Source organism: Perca flavescens, chromosome 6 (assembly GCF_004354835.1).
Source record: "Perca flavescens isolate YP-PL-M2 chromosome 6, PFLA_1.0, whole genome shotgun sequence".
Taxonomy (NCBI): domain Eukaryota; kingdom Metazoa; phylum Chordata; class Actinopteri; order Perciformes; family Percidae; genus Perca; species Perca flavescens.
In genome coordinates, this window is record NC_041336.1 from 32,303,722 (window position 1) to 32,330,926 (window position 27,205).

Consider the following 27,205-nt stretch of genomic DNA (forward strand, 5'->3'; position numbering starts at 1 on the left):
GGTTGGAGAGAAAGTCAGAGAACAAGGCGGAAGGGGCGGGGGTGAGAAGATAACAGCAAAGAGGGGAATAACGACTTACTCCATTATAGAGATTAGGAGCAGTAGACAACCTGTTACACAAAGAGGAAATGGAGGAAGAACAGCAAACACCAGCACTCGGCTCATCATTTACAGTTGAGGAAGGGTTACAGATGTATCATTCTACTACCCTAAAGGCTCTGGTTATTATTGTGAAAAATTGAGGTGTGGAGACATCTAACCACACGTCGCGGTGACGCACGTCGCTCGGCCGTGGCTTGGTAGCGTTGCATTGCCCCCCGACTCATTTCCTGCTTTTCCTTCTCCATAAACAACGTGAAATCAAAGAGAGGGTTAACTTTTCTTGCTAGAGGTTTCCCACCGTGGTCAGAAAGAACAGGGGAGACACTTTGTTTCTCTCACTACGACTCCAGCGTCACAACTCGCTCCGAAGCTAATTGCCGTCACTCTCTCACTTTCACCCTCGAATGACACGTTTCCTTGAAAACAGCATGCAGCAACGTGCAACAACGTGCAACAACGTGCAACAACGTGCAATGGGCTTTGAAGTAAGTTTTCTCTCGTCTGGTGGGTGTGTAAGAAGTGCTACCCAATCAGCTCTACTAAAAAGACAGTGTACCTTTGCACACAGCATACCTTTGCAAACAACAGGGGGGTTCAACGCACAATCTTTTCCCTTCGAATGTTTTGTCGGGCCGTAGCGGTCACATCAAATATATTCAGAGCAGCCGTACCTAGACAAACATGTCTTCAAAGGATGAGGCTGGCATAATTTATATGGTTCTTATTGGTAACAAATCTCACTAAAAGGCCAAAACCAGCTGTGAGTGTATCTCCTAATAAGTCTTGTGTGTGTATCACAGCTGATGGATTATAAAAACCAGCAGTGAGCCTCTGCTGTTCCTTCATCACCGTAAAACACACACACACACACACACACACACACACACACACACACACACACACACCATCCTGCTGGCACTAATACTCACAACAGCACCACATGTGGATTCATCTACCGCTGAAAATAGTCCTCAACAAAGATGCTATTTCCTCCTCCTTCCTCCCATTTGAATCAGTGTTAACAAAACCTACAATTGCCAGAATTTTAGGAAATTACTAAGCTTCTTTTTTTTTTTTTTATGAAAATATATAAAATATCTTCCTACTGTAGTTGTAGACTGATGAGAGCAGTGAGACTTGCCCAGAACACAGCTGAAAGATGCTACAGTGCTCAGTAGAGCCGAGGGGAACTGCAGAGATAATTCTCTGGGAGTTCATCACTAAAAGTGACCCCTATATATGCACTGTACTCACTGGGGGAGAATAAGAGGTTGTCGTTACACTCCTCATTGTTACAGGAGCAGAAGTGAGCCATCCCGCTCGTCGTGTTCTTCTCCTTCATCACACAGGTGGAGCTGTTGTAGTCATCCAGCAGAACCCCATAGAGAGGCGTGGACGGGTCATGACACAGAGTTTCAATGAAGAAGCCGGTCTCATTCTTCCTCCTAGGAGATAGACAGACAGAAAGACAGACAGATGAATGTAATGTAATGATTCAAATTGTATACATTGAAGCTATCTATAGTTATCTAGTAAGTGATATGTAAGAGCCAAAGGCAGCTCTGTGCTCTCAGGTACCTACCAGATAGAGACACAGACCTCGTTGATGTCCGGACAGATGGCTGTGATGGAGCAGTTGGTCGTGCAGGTTCCCGTACCATTGCAGGAGGAAGGCTCCACATCACAGAACTTACAAAGCTGCTCCCGACCTAAAAAACGGTGCATACCTGCAGAAAGACAGAAACATCGCCATCAGGTTGGCTTCACACTGAAAACACTGCAACCTCTAATGGCAGCTCTCGGAGTGTGCAGAATTCACGCTCTTGCTTGAAGCAGAACTATAAATTAATAAATTACGCAACAAATAGTTATCAAACGCACGTATTGACGGAACTGCTACGTGACACCAATAGTACGCCCGTGTGTTTGGTAACTTTTCAATGTTGCAGCACAAAAACAATGGCAGTGTTGGTCTTTGTTTCACAGCAAGCAACAATGAAACGTGTTGTGGATATGCATGGTCCCCAGACGATGAGGCAACGTGACAGTTGTGATTAGTAACACAACAACGGGGAAACAAAACGCCACGCGCGGGCCACAATCCCCGGTCTCCGGGGTGAAGGTTTTATTTTTTTTTATTTTGATTTTACCTTTATTGAACCAGGAAGAGACTCATTGAGATTAAAAATCTCTTTTTCAAGAGTGTCCTGGCCAGGACAGTCCTATGTTGTTTGACCCATCCACCACCACCACCCCAACCAACCTCCTTACGCGAATTTTCGGCATTTCATACTACTCGCTACCGTAGTTGTGCTGTGATCACGAAATATGCTTCCCATTGAAATACATTACTTTACAGTTCAATGTGCTGGCTACCACGGGAAAAAAAACGTGCCCGTGTACACGAACCAATAGATTAAATAACGTGACCATTTCACGGACTGCCGTGAGACTGGATTGTAATACTTCAGGTGATGCACAGGAAACAACAACATCTAATGAAGCCATTGTCATTAAACATGATTAGCACATTCATTCTCTCCAGAGGATGATCCTTTCCTTTTGGGACACTATATATGTTTTGGGACCTTTCTTCATTGTACACTATCATTGCAAGTATCACATAACTGTGAGATGTATTGAATAAATTCATTCTTATAAGGAAATAGGTTTTCGTTAATATCTGATTACGCATTGGGGTCATTTTTGGATTTATCACAGTAAATATATGACATATTGGACCTGAAAAGTCTTTCAGACAAGTCAAGTCTCACAACTTCCTTTTAGTTACTTCATTCTGATTCAGGTCCAAGTCCCAAGCCTTTAGCTCTGGTACCTAAGTTATACAAAAAGTTGGTTATTGGTTGGAAGTTTTGTGCTACTTGCGCTACAAAATCAGTGGCAATTCCTGCTGCAAATAAATAAAGGGAAAGACCTGGTACACACGGCACTGTGAAATACATACCGTACATCACACAACTGTCAACACAGACAACCACAACCAATGAAAGATCTCCAACGGGATGCACTGCAGGGGATGACATCAACCACCTCAAATGTGCTGGATTGGCCAAAGGAAACCACAATGACCCACCAACACAGACAACCACAGCTGAATCAATAGGCAGGCTGAGCCAAGGTACAGTCACTTCTTACATCAAACCACTTTAGATACATAACCCAAAACCTCATGGATAAAAAACCTTCAAATACAACTATGCAAAAGGATTTCCTGAAAGAATTAATAGATCAAGTCCCATCTTTTTTTTAAACTCATTAAAGACAGGATGTGGAGTGAAGCTGTGACTTCCTGGAAGAATGAGGTGAATGTACAAATCTGTCAACCGTGAAAGTCAAATCCATCCGATAAATGATTCACAAGCTCCCCAAAAACATGACAAACAAGGCTAATTATAGACAGGCACACACTGACCTTGTTTCGCATTTACTGGATCGTTTCTGTTCGTGTTTAACAGGTTATAGCTCAAATCAGCATTTATGTTCCTGAGCATGATATTAAAGGACTACTCACACAGATACAGTTACACTGTCTGATATCATCACCGTGTTTGGTTGGAAGGTATTGCACGTGGTACAGTGGCTGGCTGGCAGTGTAGTGCAATCAGCAATCAACAATCAGTACAATCTTACCCCCGGCATTCCCCTTAGCCTCTGTGATCTCCCTGGGCTCCGTGACCTGTTCAGACCTGCCTCTCTGACTCCAAACCCCCTGATTTATGGCCTAGTAAGGCTGTGTAAGAAACCCAGGTAATCCATGTTAACCTGTGTTAGGCTGAAGATTACACAGCTTAAATATCCCTCTTTATGAGTCTAAAAAGGAAGGTCCCCCATTTGGCTTTTTTTGGTTCAAATAAGGTGGTTGGATCTCTGTGTGTATCCAGGCGCTGTGGTGCAGAAGGGTGTTTTCAGAGCTGAAGAAACCCTCCTTCAGCGTCTGCCCTGGTTCAGCTTCACTGAGCAGTACACTAAATTCCTTCCAGCTCTGTACTTTGTACAGTATATCAGCTTTTCCTACACCTCTTGTTGAAATGAGCAGCAGTGACTGCTTCTGGTTCTAAAATCGACGACTATCTACAGCACTAGCTACTTCGGTGTGAACCTGTGTGATTTGGAACAATTAATTAACATTAACATGCAAAAAGGTCAAATTAAATTTTCCCAGCACATTGCTGCATCGCTGTTATTTCTTTTTTAAATTAGACATCACTGTGAGTTACAACTGCTTCTCTCTTATCCATCACGTAACAGTGCGGCCCTCCATATCCAGACACTTACTGGACCTCAGTCAGTTAAGCTGTAGCATTTAACCGGTGAAGGTCTTGGCCTTGTGGGTAATGGTGTTTGCAACAACGGCTGGTTTATTGCTAAGGCCATATGGTCAAAATTAAATGATTTATAATTTTTTTTTTTACTAAAAATAACTTTAACAATAACTTACTTCACCAGTAAATTGCTGTTAAAACAACAAGAACAACCACTACATGGAAAGAAGTTCAAGTCACCTGCATATGTGGCCGACCTACTGCAGCCTTATCTGACAGTGCGTCCTCTAAGGTCTAATATGTTACTTCTATTAACTGTCCTCCACCCGGCTAAGGCCCCCTTGGTGATCGAGCTTTCCAGTCAGAAGCACCGAGACATTGGAACACTCTGCCTCCTCCCTTACCTTACTCTCTGCTGTTTCTGGGGATTCTTTGAAAAATCCCTAAATGACCTACCTTTTGGTTAACCTGTCTGCACTTTATCTGTTATGTATTACTTTGTGTACATTTTAATATCTATCATTTGTGTGTTTAAGCACTTTGTGATTTTTATCTGGGAAAAGCACTACTAAATTTTACTTACTAAGTGACATATTTCAGACACATTCCTGTATTGCAGGATTAGCAATTAAAGCACAAACAACACTGTGATCAAGGAAATATTACATTATTAACATCAACTACATGATATAGTCATCAATCTTAGTTGTGACGTGGTGGAGGGAGCTTATCAGCGGAGTAATTATGAGAAGTGTCAAGTTACTGTTTAATGGCCAATGCCGTACAAGAGCATGGACGCGACTGGACATGACTTATCAGCTGATAGCAATAGAGCCGGTGAATGAGCCAGTGATTGTGAAGCATGAATAAAGCAGTCGTTGACATCAGTTAACACAAACACAACTCTAAACTAACGCTACGCTCCATTACTGGTTGCCATAGACGGAACTAACCGAGTGTGGTTTTAGTCTGCTGAACTGCAGTACATTCTACAGAGATGACTTTAGTTATTATCATCAGAGTCAAACGGTTCAATTAAAGCGTTCAGATAACAGAGATGCAGATAAAGAACGTGCCAACATATCCTTAAAAGAGTCAGGACAGAGGTCTGATACGACATATAGCCACTTGACCACGATGAAGGGCTAAACAACAGCAGCCCTCGCACGTCTGACATCCAAGACAGAGACAAAACAACTGCACGCAGCACAGTCTGTGCTATCGCTAAATCAATTGAGCGTGTCTCCAGAGCTGAACTGTGAAAGCCGACCAGAGGTCTGACTCGCATGAATTCTCATTAGCCTCCCTCATGTCGTCAATCTCTACACATTCTCCTCAAAGACTACGCTGCTGAAGTGTACTGTGTGTTCATACGAGTGGATGTGTGTCTTTGTGCGCATAAAGCAGTTAATATACTTTCAAGACACATTCCGTCACACAGAGTCTAGTGTGGGGCAGGACAGAGTGTAACGCCCACCCAACCTCAGAGACCATTAAAACCTGCTGATTTAGTGCAGCAGACTGAATGCATGTGAATGAGTTGCACTGTTCAGTCATTGAGCTCAGTCATTCCGTTATGGTGTTGATTCATCTTTATTGCACCGTTGTTATGACTGATTACTCATTAAGAGCACATCAAGAATCCCTGCGGGGAAAATTTGTTGCACAGCCAGCAGTAACCACATAACCATCAGACAAACAATAAGCAATAAATACAACTAACAGATCTTTATAATAGATTTTTTGTTTTAAATGGCAGCAGGGACAGAATGGTTCTTCAGTCCATTTGTCCTGCATCTTGGCAGATTGTATCTGTAGCCTAGGGTGACCAGATGTCCCGAAAAATTCGGGACAGTCCCGAAATCCAAGCGGTTGTCCCGAATCCCGAATCCTGCCCTAATTGTCCCGAAAATTAGAGCAAAGTCTCAAGAGCGGACTCTGGAGTAGTTATAGTCTGATAGAACATTAGAAACTGTTCATGGTGATTGAGTCGTCCTGCAGATGGTCCGGGGCGCTCTGCCTCCTCGTCTCCAAAATAAAAGCCCCCATCCCCCGTCTGGAGACAACGGGGTGGCATCACAGCTGAGGGACACCAGAGTCTGGGGTTGAAATACTTGTCCCCTTTTTATGTTATAGAGTAGATGAAGAGAGCGCAAGTCGCAGCCATGAGGCCAGGGAAAGTGCACGTGCAGGCAGCCAATAAAAATACTAAATCATTTTGGTGCAGAGTTTTTAAATTCATGTGCATCATGATGCGTCAAATACATGTTTCTATTAAAGCCATGTAGGATATTTAATTCATAGCTTATCAAGCTTCAAAAACAAAGCATTCTGCAGTGCTCTAATACTAAATAAACTGGATACATAAAACTACAGCACTGAGCACATGGCACTTCCTGAATGTGCAAAAAACAACAGAATATGGAAACAGAAATGTTGTTAGGCCTACATTAAATTGTAAACAGAAATAATCGATTATGAGCCTGCCGATTATCGATGCAGCATCGTCCATGTCCACGATTCGATGCATTGATTATTTGATTCATTTCTAAACCTCTACTATAAGTATATTGTTGTCTCTATTGTACAGTATGTGTCTATATTACTATTTGTTTATGTATAGAGAGTTAACACCTACCAAAGTCAAATTCCTTGTGTATGTAAGTATACTTGGCCAATAAATCTGATTCTGATGATAACCCTGTTCACATGAGGAAGGCCATTCAAAGTCCTGCCTGTAACTCTGCCGCACACTTTGACGATGACCTGCAATCTGTTTCTATTTTTTTGTGTAAGTAACCGGCTGACATATGGGGAATGTGAGGACTGACTCAATAACAGGAATAACAGATTTTCATTATGAATTTGACGCTTACAGTAAAAAATGCATGGGCTGATGGGCTTTTCTACACACAGCATCCAAATGAGGCTCAGGGGTCAGCTTGCCATCCATTACAGTGCTAACGACGTGTGTATTGCTGTTGTTGTTGTTGTTTTGGTTGTTTCCACCTATATGTCTACAGTTTTTTTTTACCACAGCAGATAATTGTTCGTGAATAGTAGACAGTGTGTTCAGAGATATCAATACCTGGCATTTCTATGAGAATCTGCTATCATGCGAAACGTTCTGCCGATTCCAGTAAATGCGACTTAGAGTTATGACACTGAGAAGAAGGGACATTCTTTTCAAAGGGTAATCCAAGACACAAAACAAAGTAGGTAACTGTTGATCTGACAGTTGGAGGCTGCAGCTTTATGCCCTTTACTTTGAAGTTGCAGCAGATTGTGCTGGGGCCGAAAGTTAAAGGCTAAGTGTGCCTGAAGGTCTGTGGTGGCATGTGGCTCATTGTTCCAGCTGCTAAAGCGCTTTGACTTTCTCTTTTATTACGACTGCACTTTTTCCTGCTGCTAGTCCCTGCGCAGGAATTATAGTATGAAAACACCAGTGACCTCAGTGTGCCACAGGAAAGTGGAGGAGGAAAGTGTGGTCTGTCATTCACTGTGCTCCTGATGGCTCCTCAAGGGGCTGTAATTGAAATGTGAGATTTTTTTTGTGTTCCTGTCACTGCATGCTACTGTGGCTGCTTCTGGCTGGCTGGCAGACCAATGAATAGCCTTGATAAATACTATGTTGCACTTTTTAGCACCAAAGAAGGTGAAGACAAGTGTCTACTTTACAAAGTGACAAAAAAGCACTTGAAGCAATTAAAGTTTCCTATCACTGTGGACGCAGTGGATCGGACACTCTTCAAAATATCAATAAACCACAACCGTGTATAACTCTAAACCGTTGCCGAGCGTTAGATGAGAAGATTGATACCAAACATATGTCCGAGAGTGGAATCAATCTTCTCCTAAAACTCTGAATTAGCATATTTCCCAAAATGTCAAACTGTTCCTATGTATGCCTATCTTAACCTGAAATATTTAGGTCGGCGAAGGCCTACAGACATATTCTCCTCCTTGCCTGTAACATGAAAATCATTATTCATCACATCCACTGTACTCTAACATCATCTGAACAATACGAAATATATGTCCCAGAAACGCAAAAGCAAATTCCAATGCAAACTTAGTTTTCTGGAGCTTACATAAAGCAGAATTATGTTTATCAGCATTAAAACTCCCCCCCTCATCCTCAGTGGTTTAGAAATCCACTGAGGATGTGAGCTCACAGTGGATGGGAGGAGAGACAGGAAACTGGACTGCAGTTTATCACCCCTATACAGGAAAGACTTCCCCACGCTGCTCAAATGTGACTGAAAGAAGTCAAACATCTGCACAGCAGGCTGGCGTAGTATAGGTCAGTGTCACTCTTCACTAGGAGTGATGGGCCTATACATGAGCACAAACTTTTCTGTTAGAACAGCTGGAGAGATTTCTGTTTTTTATGTTATGTGTATGTGCTCTTCTGCTCGGTTGAAAGTGGCCAGGGCTCGGTAGGGATAACGTGATGTCAACCAGGATTTAACGATATCTGAATCACGATCTGAACTGTGGGGTTGTTTCGGGATGCGGAATACAGGGGGTCTCGTACTCTATAATTAACTCCAAAGAGCCCGCGGAGACATCAAAATCCAACTAATTATTTTCTATTTATCGAGACTGTAAAACATGTTTAAATACTGAAAGTTTTCAACACCGAAATGTTGAGTGACAGCAAATCGGCTGCTGGCATGATACTGTTTTGCTGCTGCTCCATTTTCCAGTCCCTCCAGGATTGTTGATTGCTGCGGCCCAAAATGCCTAATTTTGCGGCTAAAACAGAGAGCTCAACACACAGGGTGAAAAGAGGAGCTGCAGCAATGTGCAGTACAACAAAAATATGGTGTTTTTTGAAAATTAAACCATGTAAACCTATTCTGGTACAACCTATAAATACAATGATGGACCTGAACCCCCATTATATAGCCTACTACTGACTTACTGTGTGCTCCTACTTACTCCTACTACTTAGAGGTCAACATTGTACTGTTCTATTTACCTGACAGAGAACCTTGCAGATTCAGAATTTACTCACAACATATCGGCATTAAAATGTGGAGTAATCACAGACATTTGCCTCGTGGCGCTGGAGCGATGCAATAAAAATATGTCTGAATTAAGAATCCTCTTTTGGGTCTAGTCCTGTCACTGAAATGAGGGGGGGGGGCAACTGGCAAGAGGCTGCGCAGGGCTACATGACTGCAGCAGCAGGGGGCTCAGCTCTCTGCTTCTGCCCTGAAAGTTATCCTCCACCTCAACTCCCTCTTCATCCACCTCCCTTCAACCTGCCCATAATCCTCTCTCATTCCTCACTCCTTTATCTTCCTCCCTTGACTTTCTCTGGTTCCCTCTCCCCCTCCGCCACCTCCACCTCCATCTATTCTTCTTCTTTTTGACCCGGGAGTCAGTGAAGCGAGTTGAGAGGGGAAGTCGACTAATATGGTCAAAATCAAAGTGAGACACTTCACTGAGGTTAAAGTGGGTGACCCTTCCCTTCCCTCCTTTCCTCTTCTACACACTGAAGCCAAAATAAAGTCAGAGTGAACAAAGTTCGGGCATAAACAGGCGCCACACGCTCCAAACTATCTCCCACAGTAAGAATGGCTCTCTCAAACGGCTTCAATAACACACATACTGTAAGTCAATGAATCGCCCCCAAAAGACAATCTCTGTGTATAAACTGTTATATTTATACGGTTCCGCTTTCAAACAGCCTCCTGTTCCCCTTTCAGCCTAGATTTTTGATTGCCACCTTCACAACAGCTTGTGGCCGACCCTATCTTGGCTCAGCAGGAGGGGTTGGGGAATGTACAAGCACCCGGTAGCCTCTGCCCAGACACTAAGATTCCCTGGAAAGGAAGGAAAAAGGAACCTTCCTGTGACAGCCCACTGAGCGGATGGTTATCGGCATCAATTGAAAGCAAACAAAGAAGGAAAAGATAAAAAAAACAACAGAGTCCGGCCTGGTGTTTGGATAACCAACGTCAGGCTACTCAGTGCCGGGAGAGTGGGGAGCCGAGCTCCGGCCGAGCTGCTCTGGAGAAGGCAGAGGGACAGGGAGCGCGTGTTTTAATGTGTATAGGTTGGCAGCGTGGGGGCACGTGGGTGGAAGTTTGTGCACGTCTTCTTGTGTGTGTGGGTGTGCACGTCTATAGTGTGATACATACAATGCAACAGGGCCACACAGCCCTTCTGGTATGTGGGATTTCCAGGTTCAAAATAGGTCCCCACCGTGGGAGGAGGGCAGGAAACAAACAGCAGAGAAAGAGAGGGGGAAGAAGAAAAGGGGAGAAGGGAAGGAGAACGGAGACAAGACACGATGTGTGTGTCCAAAGCAAATAAAGGCAGAACTGTGTTTGTCATATTCATGCTGTGTTCAATCCACCCACCTGTCAACAAGCGTGGGGACATTTCTGTGGTGGACTGAAATGGGAGGTGTTTGGTATGACAGATGGAAAGTGGCCAAGTCTCTTAACTTGCTACTGGTAACACATGAGACCACAGTGTAGGGGAGGGAAAGTGAGAAAAGGAGACTTTAAACACATTGCCCCGAAGAACCGATTTTCACTATGATCACGCAGGAACTGAGGAACTAGCCTACGTGGGACATTCCAGACAAACTAACACTGTGCAGCGTAACATTATGCAAACCTGTTTATATATATATATATATAAACATATACATATATATATATATATATATACATATACAGTATATATATTTTTTATTATTTATTTATTTTTCAAATATAAGGACAATTATATTATTATTAATTATATTATATTATAACAATATAAAATGATGCACAAGACAAGTGCATTTGTCACGTGTGTAACTAGTTCAGCAGAAAATACTGGATATGCAGGACAATATAGCTTTACAAGGAAATGATTTTGCACTTAATATAAACATTTGATGTAATGTTTTTAGAAACGACTTTTAAAAGAAATCATGTTCAAATTGAGCTTTGCACTGATAGATGAAAAGATTGGTGGAAAAGATTCCACCTAATAGAACCATGAAGTTGTCCAATCTGATCAGATGTTATGGAGGGAAGAGTCCTCCAGCTGGTGTTACGGATGAAAGGTTGTCTCTACGTGGAAAAGACATGTCTCGTGTATAGTCGTCTGTGTGGAACAGCACTTGACAGCAGCAGGTAATGTAGCGTGGGAGCGCGCCGCGGAACAGCGAAGCGGAGCGGAGCGGTGGATCAGCCGCTGCCGGCTGAGTCACCTGTTGTCCTGGCTGCGTCTCGGCTCTGCTCTCACGTTTCCCAGGCCCGTTACAACTACACAGTCCACGTTTTGGTCCAAATAACAGTGAGACTGAGCCTGGGACTGAGAGAGGAGTGCAAGTGGGCTCGCAGCGATGAACAAACACAGCCTTGTTAAAAGTTTAGGAAATGCGCAACTCACCGAGAGTCCCGTTCTCCAGCAGCACTGTGAGGAACAAGAAAGATAGGACTCCCCGGACAGATAAAGGGCCGAACTGTGCCTCCATGTTTCTGCGTCCTGCTGTCCAAAGACTCTCCTTCACGGGGAAAGGCGTAGAGGAAACCCGCCGTGGAACGAGGGCGACGAGTCCGCTGAGCAGTGCGCTCCACTCCGCTGCGCAGCTGGAGACTCACTGCTGAACCATCCGCACACACACTCTGACATGCACACACACACACACACACATACACAAACTCACACACAAAGACACACACACATTCTGACACACAGGAAACCGAAGAAGGGAGCACTCACTCTCTATCTCTCTCCTAATAAGTGTGTGTGTGTGTGTGTGTGTGTGTGTGTGTGTGTGTGTGTGTGTGTGTGTGTGTGTGTGTGTGTGTGTGTGTGTGTGTGTGTCCAAGTTCTGTGTGTTTTTGGGTCCCACTAGAATATATTTTATAGCCTGGGACTTCAAATAAACTTATGTCTAAAAGATGAATTTACAAACTGGGACTTTTGGATTTGATTTTGAGATAGCATACAAGTTTAATACATGGACTAACTACTATAACTTACTATTAATTATTAAATCATTTTGCAGTTTGTTCTTAATGTGTGTCTTATGCACTCCTTTTTAGAAGTGTTGCTTTTTGTAAGTTTGGACATATATAACCCATATAATCCAAACGCTACCACTGGCACTGGATCGCCTAATGGTGCAGAAATTGTTAAGTGATATAACAATGTGGAGTATAAATGTCACTGGCTGGTGACTAATATGATTTAGAATAATTGCTGATGGAGGGGAGTAGACGGGGTTGCTGCATCATTATATCGCTGCTGTCAGAATCTGAAACCATGGAACAATTTATTTCCCAGTTGTAGATGAGATTACACCGAGAGCATGGGTGTTGGGACGCATTCGCGTCTCAAAATAAGAGATTTTTAGTGCTCAGTGTTTTTCCCAAGGGCTAGAATGATGAATAGAATGTGTCAGTGTGTGTAGGCGTGTGTGTGTGTGTTTGTGTAGTTTCTTTATTAGTCATTCCAACTGTCAACACCAGCTCAATGGGCTCTACACAGTGCTGTGTATATATACTGTATAAGCATGTACATCAGTGGTTTAGTCTAAGTGATGTGCAGGTATACGCAGTATACCTACTAAGAAATCTTCAGGATTTCCATATACCTCTTTTATTTTTGCCCTTGTTGCTTTGGGGTCAACTTTTGTGATCCAGGCTCAGGTCCTTGATGTGAAAGCCCCCTTACTGCTTTATATTCCATTTTTATTTTTGATATGTTTTGAATATCATCTGTGTTTTCCTTCTCATAGGATACATAAAGGTAATCCCACCATAAATTGGTGCATAAAAGTGTATCAGAATGCAGGAAATGAAGTCTTTGACGCTCCAAATAACCCTGGGGGAGGACACCCAGACCCCACACTTTGATATGCACACAGCTACAGGCTGGTTACACCAGCAGAAGAACCCACCAGGTACAACTCATCTCTACTGGAAATAGAAAATGAGGCTACAATTTGCACGAGCTCACCAAAATTGGACAGTTGAAGACTGGAAAAACGTTTCCTGGTCTGATGAGTCTCGATTTCTGTTGAGACATTCAGATGGTGGAGTCAGAATTTGGCGTAAACAGAATGAGAACATGGTTCCGTCATGCCTTGTTACCACTGGGCAGGCTGGTGATGGTGATGGTGTAATGGTGTGGGGGATGCTATCCTATCAATATGGGCCAACATTTCTAAAGAATGCTTCCAGCCCCTTTTTGAATCAATGCCACGAAGAATTAAGGCAGTTCTGAAGGCAAAAGGGAGTCAAACACGGTATTAATATGGCGTTCCTAATAATCCTTTGGGAGAGTGTGTATACTGTAAATACACAAACACATGCCGTTGACTTCATTATATGTCATGAAACACTCCACATTCTCCATCAGAACAAGTAGTTCCTGTTAGTCATGTCCCTGCTGTGTGTGATGCTTAACATCCTGGAGTTCTCCAGCCTGGGCAGTTTCACAATAATGGAAACTTGGACACTGATGGGATAGACATTTTGTTGCCATGTTGGCTGAGAGAGCTATTAAAAGAATATTTATTTGGATTCATGTGGTATCCGTTTTGTGTCTTTGGCCCCAGGAGGCATATAAAAAGGTGCACCATGTTTGGAAGACTGGCTGTGGGACAAAATCATCCGCGTAGTCCCCTCGAGGTCATTCGCTCAAATGCTGCAAGCTAGTTCTTTTTTGTTTGTTCAAGATGAGTAATATTATAGAGGGCTGGCCGATTAGTAATAAAACAACGTCTGTGGTCTTCAGTGTAGATGTTGATATTTTGAAAGAACAATTTAACCAACCAAAACTGCTACCAATTCTATTAACCCTTGTGTTGTCTACCCGTCGACCGTGAACTTGACTTCCCGTGTCAAAATTGATCAAAACACTTTTTATGTCGTTTCTTTTCTGTACTTTTCCCTTTTTTCGCCGCTTTTTCTTCAGTACCACCAGTAGGCTATATGCGCCACTAAAACCAACTCGTTACCACTAGTTTTACAGTTCTTTTTGCAATTCATGGTCAACAGACCTCATTTGTATGGAATTATACCTCATTTTTGAGTTAAAAAAAAGAGCAGTAATTATTAATTATTTTTGACTAATAGTTAAGATCAGAGGATGTTAAGTGGATCACAGACTGGTATATATGTCAAAGTTTAATCAGGATACTGTTTTGAAACCATTTTAACATTTTGTTTTTTTCAAATGCTGTAAAATTGAATAAAACATACACAATTCATTCAAAGGTAAGAAGTGATCCGACCGTCCATCCATGTTATTTTTGGGCAATAACCCATATTTCTGATAAAAAAGGGTCAACTTTGACCCAAGGACAACATGAGGGTTAATATGCAAGCATTCAGCATTAGCAAAATAACTAATTTTTTTGGAAAAACAAAATGGTGCCTGTATTATTTCATTGTACAACAAATCCGAATGTCAAACACTCACTCAATATATATATATGGTAACTATAGAATATTCTTGGATCATTTCATCTTATTTTAACTTAGGTCCTAATGGTCACATTGTGCTCACATCTACAACGAAGGCTTTAAACAAGCCACCAGTTAGTTTAGTAGATTAATGTAACCACTTTATTTGGAGGTGAAACCTAAAGTAAGTGTTTGGCTAATACCCCTCAGTGTAATGGACACTCTCAAGGGATCGCTACAGCCTGTGAACTGATGAAGGCAGCCGAAAGGCTTCTTTTCTGTAGTGTTTTTGCTAGCTGCAGCTACACCTGCTATAAATAAAAAGTGAAGGTTAAGAATAGCCTACATACGTTGCTTTCTAATGTCTTTATTACTGTTTTAGTAAAAGACAAAAGTACTGGCACCAAGAAAGTGAGTTGCCAATGATAACCTGGGAGTGGCTAAGGTGCACATATGCTCTAGTTGATCCGACAGATTATACAGTAAGTAGAGCATTTTAGCATACGTATCTGGTTCTTTCATGCTCTTTTACTTTCAGGCCAGACAGGAAATGTTCGGTACAAATGTCTTGTGTGACGTTTTGTTTCTGACCACAATGATGATGCAGAGGAGGAGGTGTGTAAACACTTTTCTGAGTTGCTGACGAGAGAAGAAAAAGAAAGTGTAGAGAAGAGAAGGTCTGAGTGACAACTTCAGCAAGGTGCAGAGAGGTGTGTGTGTGTCTGCTGCACCAGCGTGTGGTGTGAAGTGTATAGCATGTGTCTGATAAGTCCCTATTCACACCATTCATCATGCAGAATATACAGCTACACACACACACACACACACACACACACACACACACACACACACATATACACACACTCTCTCACGATCACAGACACTCCAAAGTGAGTCAGATCTGCCCACTTTCTCTCTTTTCTCTGTCAACACAGTTGCATTCCTATTGGTTGTAATCACTTGTCACCATGACAATCTTCTCAACAAGCAGTAACTTCCTGCCCTCTGTTTTCAAACCACATTCTGTATGTTAACAGCTAATGACACAGTTGTCATAAAGTAGAGACACGGTGTGCTTCACTGTGGGCTCATAAGGCAACACACAGTCACAGTAACTCTTAGTATTACTCTAACTTAGGCTGCCGAAGCACACAGTTGACCTGTTGTGCACACTGGGTTACCGTGTGTGTGCGTGCGCTTTGGGAAGTCCTGCAGACTCCAGTACGGAATGTGGAGAACAGCTGTGGACATGACCAAAAGAATTTACATAGAAACTTAACCTCATGATGGTATCACACGCACACACACACACACACACACACACACACACACACACACACACACACACACACACACAGGTTTGTGGTACTATCTTTGTGGGGACCCGTCATTGACACAATGCATTCCCTAGCCCCTTACCCTAACCTTAACCATCACAACTAAATGCCTAACCTTAACCCTTACCCTCACCCTAACCATAACCTAATTCTAACCCTAATCCTAAAACCAAGTCGTAACCCTCAAACTTCTGGGGTCCAGCATTTTGGCCTACACAAAGCTGTCGGGACCCCACAAGTGTACTGGACTCCCGGTTTTTGGACCCCATGAATATAGTTAAACAAGCACACACACACACACACACACACACACACACACACACACACACACACACACACACACACACACACACACACACACACACACACACACACACAAAGAAAAGCTAAAGTTTATAGTATTATATGCTTCAATCTGTGAAAAAAAAAAAATTGTCTTTGCTCTCAATTAACCAATCGATTATTGATTTATAAGAATCGGATTCATGTGGGAACAATATAAAAGAGTGCTTGCTGTAAGTATTCAACAAACTAACATTTATTCAAAAAGCAAAACCTAATAGAAACATCACGATGGACAGACTTGTGAGGGAAGACAAGAACAGTGATTCTAATTAAACAAACCCCTCTGTCAAATGGACACGTGACAAAAGTCTGCGTTACTCCTGAGTTCACTGTCATCAAGCAGGAGATCCTCTAAAGGCTCTGATTATAATGTCAAATAAAAATGTCATCCGTACACCAGTGACCTCATGAAAACAAACAGCCAGATCATGCTCATGAACATTTAATATTGACCCCACATATTAACACATATTTCTCTCTCTCTCTCTCTCTCTCTCTCTCCTTCACTCTTCCAGACAAGCCCAGACGTGCCATTAAATGCCATATATTGTCAGAGAGAGCCGTTTGTCTTCACCTTCTGAGCAGGGGCAGGAAGCAGGAAGGTTTCAAAAAGAATTCCACCGACTGCTGAAAGACAAAGACAACATGTCACCTTGTTTTGTGGCTCGTGATTGATAACTGTAACAAACTGCAGTGCTACTCTGCCGCTCTGTTTCCACCAGCATTTCCTACAGCAGCTCTATTACCCATTCAAATACGCTCTCACACACAGACACACATGATGCCGTCACACTTTCATCTACACATCTGCAGCTGATTAGTACGACACATGGGGTGACGAAAATGGGCGTGTCCGTTCTCACACACACACACACACACACACACACACACACACACATTCCCAGCACTAATTGAAAGCAGCCGGATGCAGCGTGTTGAAATGCAGGCGCTATGTGCCTGTCCACCTGTTGCCTTGTGGACTTGGGGACAGCTAATGTTGCAACATGTGGCTCGAGGCTGAAATGTTCATTTAATGAGCAGAAGACAAGGCAAAGAGAAAGTTTTTGGTGACCCGGTGCTGTCAGAACAACTTGGAGATAATTGCTCTGAAGACAGTGGAGAAGGTTGTGGACTTAAGGAAGGACGTATCTGTATTTATTGTTTAGTTCCTATGTTCAATATGCTGTTTATGTATGCACCAACCACCAAGGCACATTCCTCATAAGTGTTACTTACTTTGACAATAAACACTGTTCTGATTCTGATTTCTGATTCTGATTGACCTCATCGTCAGTCTGCCACTTCCCTTATGGCTAACTATTAAAGCATAGTGGTAGTTTTATGTGAGCCAGCACAACAATAGAAGCTCATTTCTTCCAACAATGGACTCTTATTACTTTCCCTTGACATTTGCCATCGCTGCTCGCTTTTCTGTATTTCTTCCTCCATATTTTGCTTCTCTGTCCATTGTTCACAGCGCTGTGTTGAGTCCAGAAAAGTCATTCTCCACAAGAATATAGAAGTCATTCATTTTACATTGGCCACAATAGAAAGTCAAGACCCTTTCATCATATCGTCACTGGCATCAAAGGGGCAAAGGCTAATTATGCCCTCAGGATACAGGGACATGTATGACCCCCAGAGCATAAAGAGCATCATGGACTACAAAGGGAGGGATGGTGAACGCCCTCAGGATCCATCTCTTCCTAATGCTCTGAGTACCTTCGATGCCCGCTTTGAGTCATACAACTCTTCCCACAGCACCAGGTGAACTGCCCTTTTAGTGTGTCTGCTGCAGATGTAAGGGTGAACTCCATCAGAGCAGCCAGCCCAGACAACATCCCGGGACGGGTTCTGAGAGATTGTACTCCGGAGCTCACAGGGGTGTTGACGGACATTTTTAACATCTCACTCTACCAAATTGTGGGGCCTACTTGTGTCAAGACGTCCACTATCCTTCCGTTGGCCAAAAAAATCAGGCGGTGGGAAGCAGGAATGACTACAGTTGGGTGGCCCTCAACCCGATAGTCATGAAATGCTTTGAACGGCTGGTTCTGGCCTAATTAAGGACACTATCAACATCAACGTGGACCCCCCATTGTGCTGTAGAAAGAACCAGTCTGTGTCTGACTCAGTGTCAAGAGTCGTCCACTCTGCTCTCACCCACCTGGAAAGCAGGGGTTCTTATGTCAGACAGACAATACATGCACATATACCCATTGTGTTTTTTGCTCTGAAATAATTTAAAAAAATAATAATTTAAGTATTGGTAATAAATATGCTTAAATCATCCACCCCACCAAATGAATGATTTTCTCTGATTTAGAGACCCCGCACCCCCATGGACTTTTCACTAAGTCTAAGTTGATTGGCCAGGTCACTGATCACAATCGCCTAATCTGACAAAGTGACCATTCTGAAGGACATAAAAGTTGTATAGACCAATCCTCTACCTCAGAAGCTGCATCTGTACACTTAAATTATCTGACGGAACACATCTATCCAGACACTGGCAGGAAAAAGGTTTCCTAGTGAGAATGCTATATATGGAGCTGACAGTGTAACTGTCACACGGTCAGAATGATGTATCGTCTGGGAGCAGCAGAGGAAGTGGAAATGTGGAGTGTATCAGGGTCAGCGCTATCACAGAAACCACCCTGTCCTTGCTACACAACACCATTGTCCTGCCGGGAGGTGGAGGTGATTGAAGGGAGCACATACACACTGATAGAGAAGTGTTAGCATGAGAAACCTGAACCGTTTCCATACGTGTGTGTCGGTGTGTGTGTGTGTGTGTGTGTGTGTGTGTGTGTGTGCGTAGACCACACTCTATAATTTACAAAGCCCCAACAATTCTAATAATTCCCCCAAGAGCAAGCAGTGCGACAGTGGCGAGGAAAAACTCCCCATTAGGAAGAAACCTCGGACAGACCAAGGCTCTTGGTAGGCGGTGTCTGACGGTGCCGGTTGGCACTTTAAAGAAGCTATGTGAGGCAAAAAGCCGCTACTGTAGCCTAATACTACCATACCTTTATCATTGGTTCAACTAACAGTATTTCAAGCAACCTGAATCTCAATCCCTGACTCTTTTGCTTTCTTTTCTCCCAGAGACCAACAACATTTGATTCCACCTCATACCCTGACACGACATGCTGCCAGTGTTTGTCCAGAGTGTTTTCCCAACAGCAACCATCATAGCAAGGGGAGAGCCTTGGTGTGGAATGTAGCTGACAATAAGGGCAAGAAGCAGGAGAAAGTTTCAAGAAGAAGGTGATAGGACAGAAAAGGCACAGGGAGTGTCGTGATGCTAAAACCTTATTTACAGCTTATTTGGACTAGATTATGGGAGATGAAGAAATGAAATAAGATGGATTTGGTGGGAATAAAAGCTGGGGACTGTAAGTGAAGATACTTTTCAATTCTCTTTGAAAAGCCTTTCTGTGCCATTGTCATTGTGCCAAAAGTCTGCTAACTGTAATCCAGCAGCTGTCTCTGCAGAAACCCTCAAAAGAAATCACTGTGTCTTCTTCTGTAGTTTTTTGATGGGATCTCTTTGGGATCAGATCAAGCTAGCAGTTACCGGATAACAGGAACTGCCAGGAAGTGTTTGTTTTTTTGAGTCACACACAGGGGCATATTGGCCATCTGGCAATTCCGGCAAATGCCAGAGGGGCCGGACCATTTTTTTTAATGTGGGCCGGTTAGATTTATTTTTTGTTATTTTTATATATATATATATATATATATGTCACCTGAGATGATCATGCTACTATGGGGGACCAGCTGCGCAGCGATAAGCCGCTGCTGACGGGCACAGAGCTTCGCCAGAGCTCTGGCTGCTGTCTGTCCACGCAGCCATCTGAATTCCGTCTTAATTGACAGAGTTTCATTACCGGTTAAAAACGTCTCATTGTCGCGTTTAAATAGTAGCCTAATTTGTTCGTACAGTGCCTGATGCGAAGTGTAGGCCTATAGGAGTACACATGAAAACCCTGAACAAGCAGCGTTGTTCTGCTCCGTCTGCTGTGCCCCATTCACGTAGTCTTTAGTTTTACAGTATGTAGGTTAAACTCTGCAATTAATCCGTTGTTCACATGTACAGTATGCATGAACTGTGGTGGTCCATTACACTGTAGGCTATATTCAACATCACTGATCATTTCTGATCAATAGAACGTAGAAAACGTTACACTTCACAACGTTTTGTATCCTTAACATGATTGTGTTACTGTGCAATGTAACAGTAAAAGCAGTAGCCTATGTAAGTCAATCCTACATTTTTCAACTTGGTAAAACATGCTCCTTGGGGAAAAAAGTTACCATAAACCCCTGTTCATGCTGTGTGTTGTCATATCTGGCCCACGTCCCAGATGTGGAAGCCCCCTTACTGGACTACTGAATATAATAATATTCCATTATATTTTGTATTTTGAATTGTTACCTGCCACCAGAATTTAGTGATTTCCTTGCCATAAATTGGACCCCCCCCTGCTTTATGTGTTCCCCCAAAGGCCAATTCTGAGCAAGGAAAAACCCTGAAGTATAATAACAGACAGCCATAAAAACATTTTTAAATTGCAGAGTTAGAGTTACAGAGTTAACAGTTGAAAAGATGGAGAACCAGACGGACAATATGTACAGTGTCAACAGAGAGAAACACAGACAATTGAACAGACAGTGACAACAAAGAACAACATACTGTAGAGAATGAGTTTTACAAACAGCATAAATAGGTAGTATGTGTAAATTTGTTATAAATGTGTGCTCTGTAAAAAGTTAAAAAGTTTGCCAGTTACTTACATTAAATATTAAAAAAAATGTTACATAAGGTACTGCTTATATTATTTCACCATCTGTACACAATAAATTAGTGAATGCACGTGTCCGTGGGTGGGGCTGCATGGGCGTGGTGATGTGGGCTGCTGTGGCTACAGTGCCAGGGCCGAATTTTTGTCCCAGTCCGCCCCTGGACACACATACACAAAATCAACCAGAAGAAAAGCTCATCCTAAAGGGGAAATGTGGTTAATTATAACATTTTAACGTTTTAGCTTTTATTCCTATCAATAAAATAATAGCGTTCATTGCAAAGAAGTTGACAGGCAACCTACTATCATCAGACAATCACAAAAAACAAACCCCCAGGTTAGCCAAACTTATTTGAAAAAGAAATGTAGATGCAGAGTAAAAGTATTACCCAAACTGCCTATTGTAAACATCCATCACAGTTTATAGACCCCTTACTTGTTTAACTTTGACCTCCACTCATCGTATTTTTTTTTCTTCGTAGTTGTGCATGGTTTTTGCGAAATAAACTATATGGTCAATATAATCATAGTGCAAATGATAACATTATCACCTTTTGTTAAAAGAAAGGACAATAAGCCCCCTCAGCATTTAGATTTGTATCTCCATCTCCCCTGTGTGCAGCCACTTGCCATCTTATTACGCACATCTACACCAACCAATGATAGAAATACAATTTAGAAATGTTAAGGTGTTGTTCAAATGAGTCACATAATTATCATTCCTGATATTGTTATAGCTATTTCAGTTCAATTAAATTGTATTTATAGTGTGATATCATAATAGAAGTTATTTCAGGACACTTTACAGATTACAGATTTACGGAATTTACGGACTTTACAGATTTACAGAGTAGGTCTAGATCACACTCCCGACCCCACGACCCGACAATTCCCCCCAAGAGCAAGCATTTTGTGTGACAGTGGAGAGGAACAACTTCCTTTCTACAGGCAGAAACCTCGGACAGAACCTGACTTTTAGTGGGCTGTGATCAGAGGTGGGTAGAGTAGCCAAAAATTGTACTCAAGTAAAAGTACTGTTACTTCAGAATAATATGACTCAAGTAAAACAAAAAAGTAGTCATCAAAATAATTACTTGAGTAAGAGTAAAAAAGTACTTGGTAAAAAAAATACTCAAGTACTGAGTAACTGTTGAGTAACGTCTGATTTATTTTTTAACACAAGCATTCAATCAGATGGACAAAAATACAAAAAAATCATAGTTCATCCAATCAATTAAATAAATTTAAATTAATTAATTAATTACTGTCAGGGTCCCACCGTCACCAGCACTCACTCCTCTCTCTCTCATTCTCCAGCACACACTCCTCCCACTGATTCATACTCCTCGTCACTCACGCAGATCAGACGCTCCCAGTCCCCTCAGTCCTAATTACACACACCTTCACCTCATCAAGCCACATCCTCAGTTCACCACCTGCAGCTAACCAACAACCACCTACATAAGCAGCACAGACACACTTGCACTTTGTCTAGTCTCGTTTCTGCTTGACGCTCTAACTCACACACGTTATGCCTAGTCTATCCAAGTTTGCTTTACCAGTACTTAGTATCCTGTTGTCTGCTGCTGCTCTAAACCTGCCTACTCAGCTACCGGATTCCTGCCTGTTGCTTCCTGCTCTCTGTTGGATCATAGTTATTAAAGATCTGCTTCACTACTACAGTCGGTCTCCTGGTCATTCCCTGACAGAAGACTAGACCAAGTACTACGAACATGGATGAGGACGCCATGGAAGATTTTCTGTTCAACCAGAATGGAGATACTCTGGAGGACTTTGTTGCTGTGTACCTTCATTATTATCAGAACGAGGGCTGGGAGGAGGACTTTTTAAAGCAGCAGTTCTGGTCGGGTTTGGATGACCCACTTGCTCAGATGCTGCTGCTCAAGGACCTCAACCTGCCGTTTAGAGAGTTTCTGGACCGAGCCCTTTGGGTTTGTGGTTCCTCCCTCACGGTAGCGCTTGCCAATCCAGAGCCAGCTGATCCAGAGCCAGCCGATCCGGTGCCAAAGTCCTCACCTCAGGCCCCTTCAGCAGGAAGCCAGAGACTGCTCACCGCGACTGCCCAGCCGCGACTGCTCACCGCGACTGCCCAGTCGGACCAGAGCCAGCAAGCGTCTGCCCAGTTGACCTGAAGCCAGAGACTGCTCACAGCGACTGCCCAGGCGAGACATGCAACCCTTCTGTTCCCGAGCTGACGTGCGGCTCTCCTGACCCTGGGCTGACGTGCAGCTTCCCTGAGTCCCAGCTAGCGAGCATCTCCCCTGAGTCCGGGCTAGCTAGCATCTCCCCTTACTCCAGGCTAGCTAACAGCACCCCCGAGGCTAGGCTAGCTAGCATTCTCCCTGACTCCAGGCTAGCTAACAGCACCCCCGAGTCTAGGCTAGCTAGCATTCTCCCTGACTCCAGGCTAGCTAACAGCACCCCCGAGTCTAGGCTAGCTAGCAGCTCCCCTGAGTCCCAGCTAGCTAGCAGCTCCCCTGAACCCAGGCTAGCTAGCAGCCCCCTTTATTCTCAGCTGGCTGACAGCCTCTCTAGTGTCCCCGAGCTCTCTAGTGTCCCTAGTGTCCCAGAGTCCTCTAGTGTCCCAGAGTCCTCTAGTGTCCCCGAGCTCTCTAGCGTCCCCAAGCTCTCTAGCGTCCCCGAGCTCTCCAGCGTCCCCAAGCCTTCTTGTGTCCCAGAGCTTCCTAGTGTCCCCTAGTGTCCCAGACTCCTAGTGTCCTCTAGTGTCCCAGAATCCTCTAGTGTCCCAGAGTCCTCTAGTGTCCCCGAGCTCTCCAGCGTCCCCAAGCCTTGTTGTGTCCCAGAGCTTCCTAGTGTCCCAGAGTCCTCTAGTTTCCCAGAGTCCTCTAGTGTCCCAGAATCCTCTAGTGTCCCAGAGTCCTCTAGTGTCCCCGAGCTCTCTAGCGTCCCCAAGCCTTGTTGTGTCCCAGAGCTTCCTAGTGTCCCAGAATCCTCTAGTGTCCCTAGTGTCCCAGAATCCTCTAGTGTCCCTAGTGTCCCAGAATCCTCTAGTGTTCCAGAATCCTCTAGTGTCCCTGTGCTCTCTAGTGTCCCCGAGTTTCCTAGAGTCCCCGAATTCCTAGAGTCCCGGCCGTGTAGCGGCCCCCCAGAGTTCCTAGAGTCCCGGCCGTGCAGCGGCCCCCCTTAGTCTAGACCAGCTAGCATCTCCCTTGAGTCCAGACTAGCTAGCATCCTTCCTGAACCCCAGCTAGGTAGCACCCTTCCTAAGCCCTCCTCGCCGATCCCGTCCGGCTCGGAGCCCTCCTCGCCGATCCCGTCCGGCCCGAAGCCCTCATCGCCGGTCCCGTCCGGCCCAAAGCCCTCATCGCCGGTACAGCCAGGTTCTAAGTCCTCATCGCCGGTCCCGTCCAGCCCAAAGCCCTCATTGTCAGTCCCTCCCCAAGGATATTTTGGGGGGCGGTGCGCTTCCTACGGGGACCATGGAGGTCCCGCCTACATGGTTCCCTGGGCCACCAGAGGGATCAGCCCCGCCATGGCCACCAGAGGGGTTGTCTCCGCCGTGGCCGCCAGAGGGATCAGCCCCGCCGTGGCCGCCAGAGGGATCAGCCCCGCCGTGGCCGCCAGAGGGGTCAGCCCCGCCGTGGCCGCCCGAGGGATCAGCCCCGCCGTGGCCGCCAGAAGGGTCGTCTCCGCCGTGGCCGTCTCCGCCGTGGCCGCCAGAGGGGTCGTCTCCGCCATGGCCGCCCGAGGGTTCAGCCCTGCCATGGCCACCCGAGGGGTCGTGGTCACGCCCCCAGCCAGCTCCGCCATGGCCACGGCCCCAGCCAGCGCCGCCGTGGCCGCGCCTCCAGCCAGCTCCGCCCAGGTCCTCTGGTCCAGCCTGGAGTCCGTCCGCCTTCGTCCTATCCCCCTCCTGTCCCGGCCTCCGGGCTGCCCGCCCCCCCTCCCGGGTTTTGCCTTCTACGGCGCGGGTCGCGCCTTGTGGGAGGGGGGGCTACTGTCAGGGTCCCACCGTCACCAGCACTCACTCCTTTCTCTCTCATTCTCCAGCACACACTCCTCCCACTGATTCATACTCCTCGTCACTCACGCAGATCAGACGCTCCCAGTCCCCTCAGTCCTAATTACACACACCTTCACCTCATCAAGCCACATCCTCAGTTCACCACCTGCAGCTAACCAACAACCACTTACATAAGCAGCACAGACACACTTGCACTTTGTCTAGTCTCGTTTTTGGTGACGCTCTAACTCACACACGTTATGCCTAGTCTATCCAAGTTTGCTTTACCAGTACTTTGTATCCTGTTGTCTGCTGCTGCTCTAAACCTGCCTACTCAGCTACCGGATTCCTGCCTGTTGCTTCCTGCTCTCTGTTGGATCATAGTTATTAAAGATCTGCTTCGCTACTACAGTCGGTCTCCTGGTCATTCCCTGACAATTACAAAATAGCTTACATTAAAATAATCCAGGTTAATTCAAGTACTTAAAAAATAAAATCAATAAAATAATAATACATGAAAAATAAATAAGCACAAGTAACACAAATTTCCAAACCTTTACACTTTTTTTACCAGACTCTGCAGGCAGAACTAGAACAAGGTAATGTAGCTGCTGTTTGGCACTTTTACTAAGGTAAACATGCTTTCAATCACAAAGGTGGATCACTTGTTATCGGGTTCAATCGCCGTGGTAACTTATGCTGGATGTCTAACCTGGTCGGGAGCAGGTTATTTTGGAGATCAGAGATCAACTGGTGTAAAAGCACCGCCTACTGACCAATCAATACTCCACTGATAACGGCTTCACCGTTCTTAGATCAGGTGAAGCTCGGTGCGCAGAGAGAGAGAGAGGGGTGTGCTCATACAAAAAACATTTAGTGACCGACAGCCCCGTTAACATTCCCTGATGGGTATATTTGCCGTGTGTAATGCGCACAGTGATAAAAATGTCTTTTTTATATTTATTTGCTCTCATGATCGCTTCCACTGCCAGGGTTGCAACTGAAATAAAAGGCATAAAGCAACAGCAGTTTATGGAAAGTACAAGTGTAATTATGGTCAGATCTTGTGCCTGACTGATGGGGAAGTGATATTGATAGCCTAAGAGTCTACAGCGTCTGCTATTTTGCCAGCTGTCCTCCTGTTTTAGGAAGCAGCGACTGTATTGCGTTTTGCCTGTAAAACCGTGTCTGTGTTCTTCGTATTTATGTAGAATTATAGTTTGCTCTTCTTATGTAAAATATGTGGCTATTGGTCATGTTGTGCAAACATCACCTCTTTTATGTGAACACGCGCCGCTGTATTGGGAAACCCTGGGTTGATTGAACTAGTTAATCACCGTCATGACACAGTTTATGTGGGACTGCGGTGGTTAGGTTAGGTGAAGCCGGGTAACTGAAAGAAATCCAGGGCATGTTGATCTGGCCTCTGGCGTGTTCCTCCTTGTCTGTGTCTGCATTGCCGACGGTTGATTCTGACATTGCCATTTTTGTTTTGCTGCGACTGTAAGCTAATACCCGTCCCGCCGCTGAGTTTGAGTATGGTGACGAGACGAGACTGCACAACTACGTTTGATTGGTGAAACACAGTCACGTGGTAGAGCCTTTAGCGGAAGTCTCTCTCTCTGTCAAAATAAAACATTAAAATGAGGCGACGCTGGGGATAAAAAAACAACGCGTAGAATACCAAAGAGGTGAAAAAAAAAAAAGTTGAGCTCATTGTAGCCTAATGTAGCGGAGTAAGAGTACAGTTTCATCTTCACAAATCTACTCAAGTAAAAGTAAAAAGTATAGAGATTTAAAACTACTCCTAGAAGTATCATTTTTTCAAAAACTTACTCAAGTAAATGTAACAGAGTAAATGTAACTCGTTACTACCCACCTCTGGCTGTGATCTACCGCTGCTGGTTGTGACACAGAG

At 44.2% G+C, this 27,205-nt stretch overlaps 1 protein-coding gene across 2 annotated transcripts in view; it reads right to left on the reverse strand.

The window, feature by feature from the left end:
* The window catches only part of LOC114556613 (TGF-beta receptor type-2), a 39,253-nt gene extending 27,152 nt beyond the window's left edge, over positions 1–12,101 (reverse strand). Inside the window, exons 1-3 of one of the 2 annotated variants that reach the window (XM_028579602.1) lie at positions 11,787–12,101; positions 1,685–1,829; positions 1,357–1,547 (exon numbers count right to left, since the gene is read on the reverse strand). In XM_028579602.1, coding sequence (XP_028435403.1) covers positions 1,357–1,547; positions 1,685–1,829; positions 11,787–11,871 — 421 coding nt within the window. In that variant the 5' untranslated portion in view covers positions 11,872–12,101. Of the gene's footprint in view, positions 1–1,356; positions 1,548–1,684; positions 1,830–11,786 lie in introns of those variants that run through there. The other variant, XM_028579603.1, reaches the window with a different exon arrangement.
* Between the last annotated feature and the right edge of the window lie 15,104 nt (positions 12,102–27,205).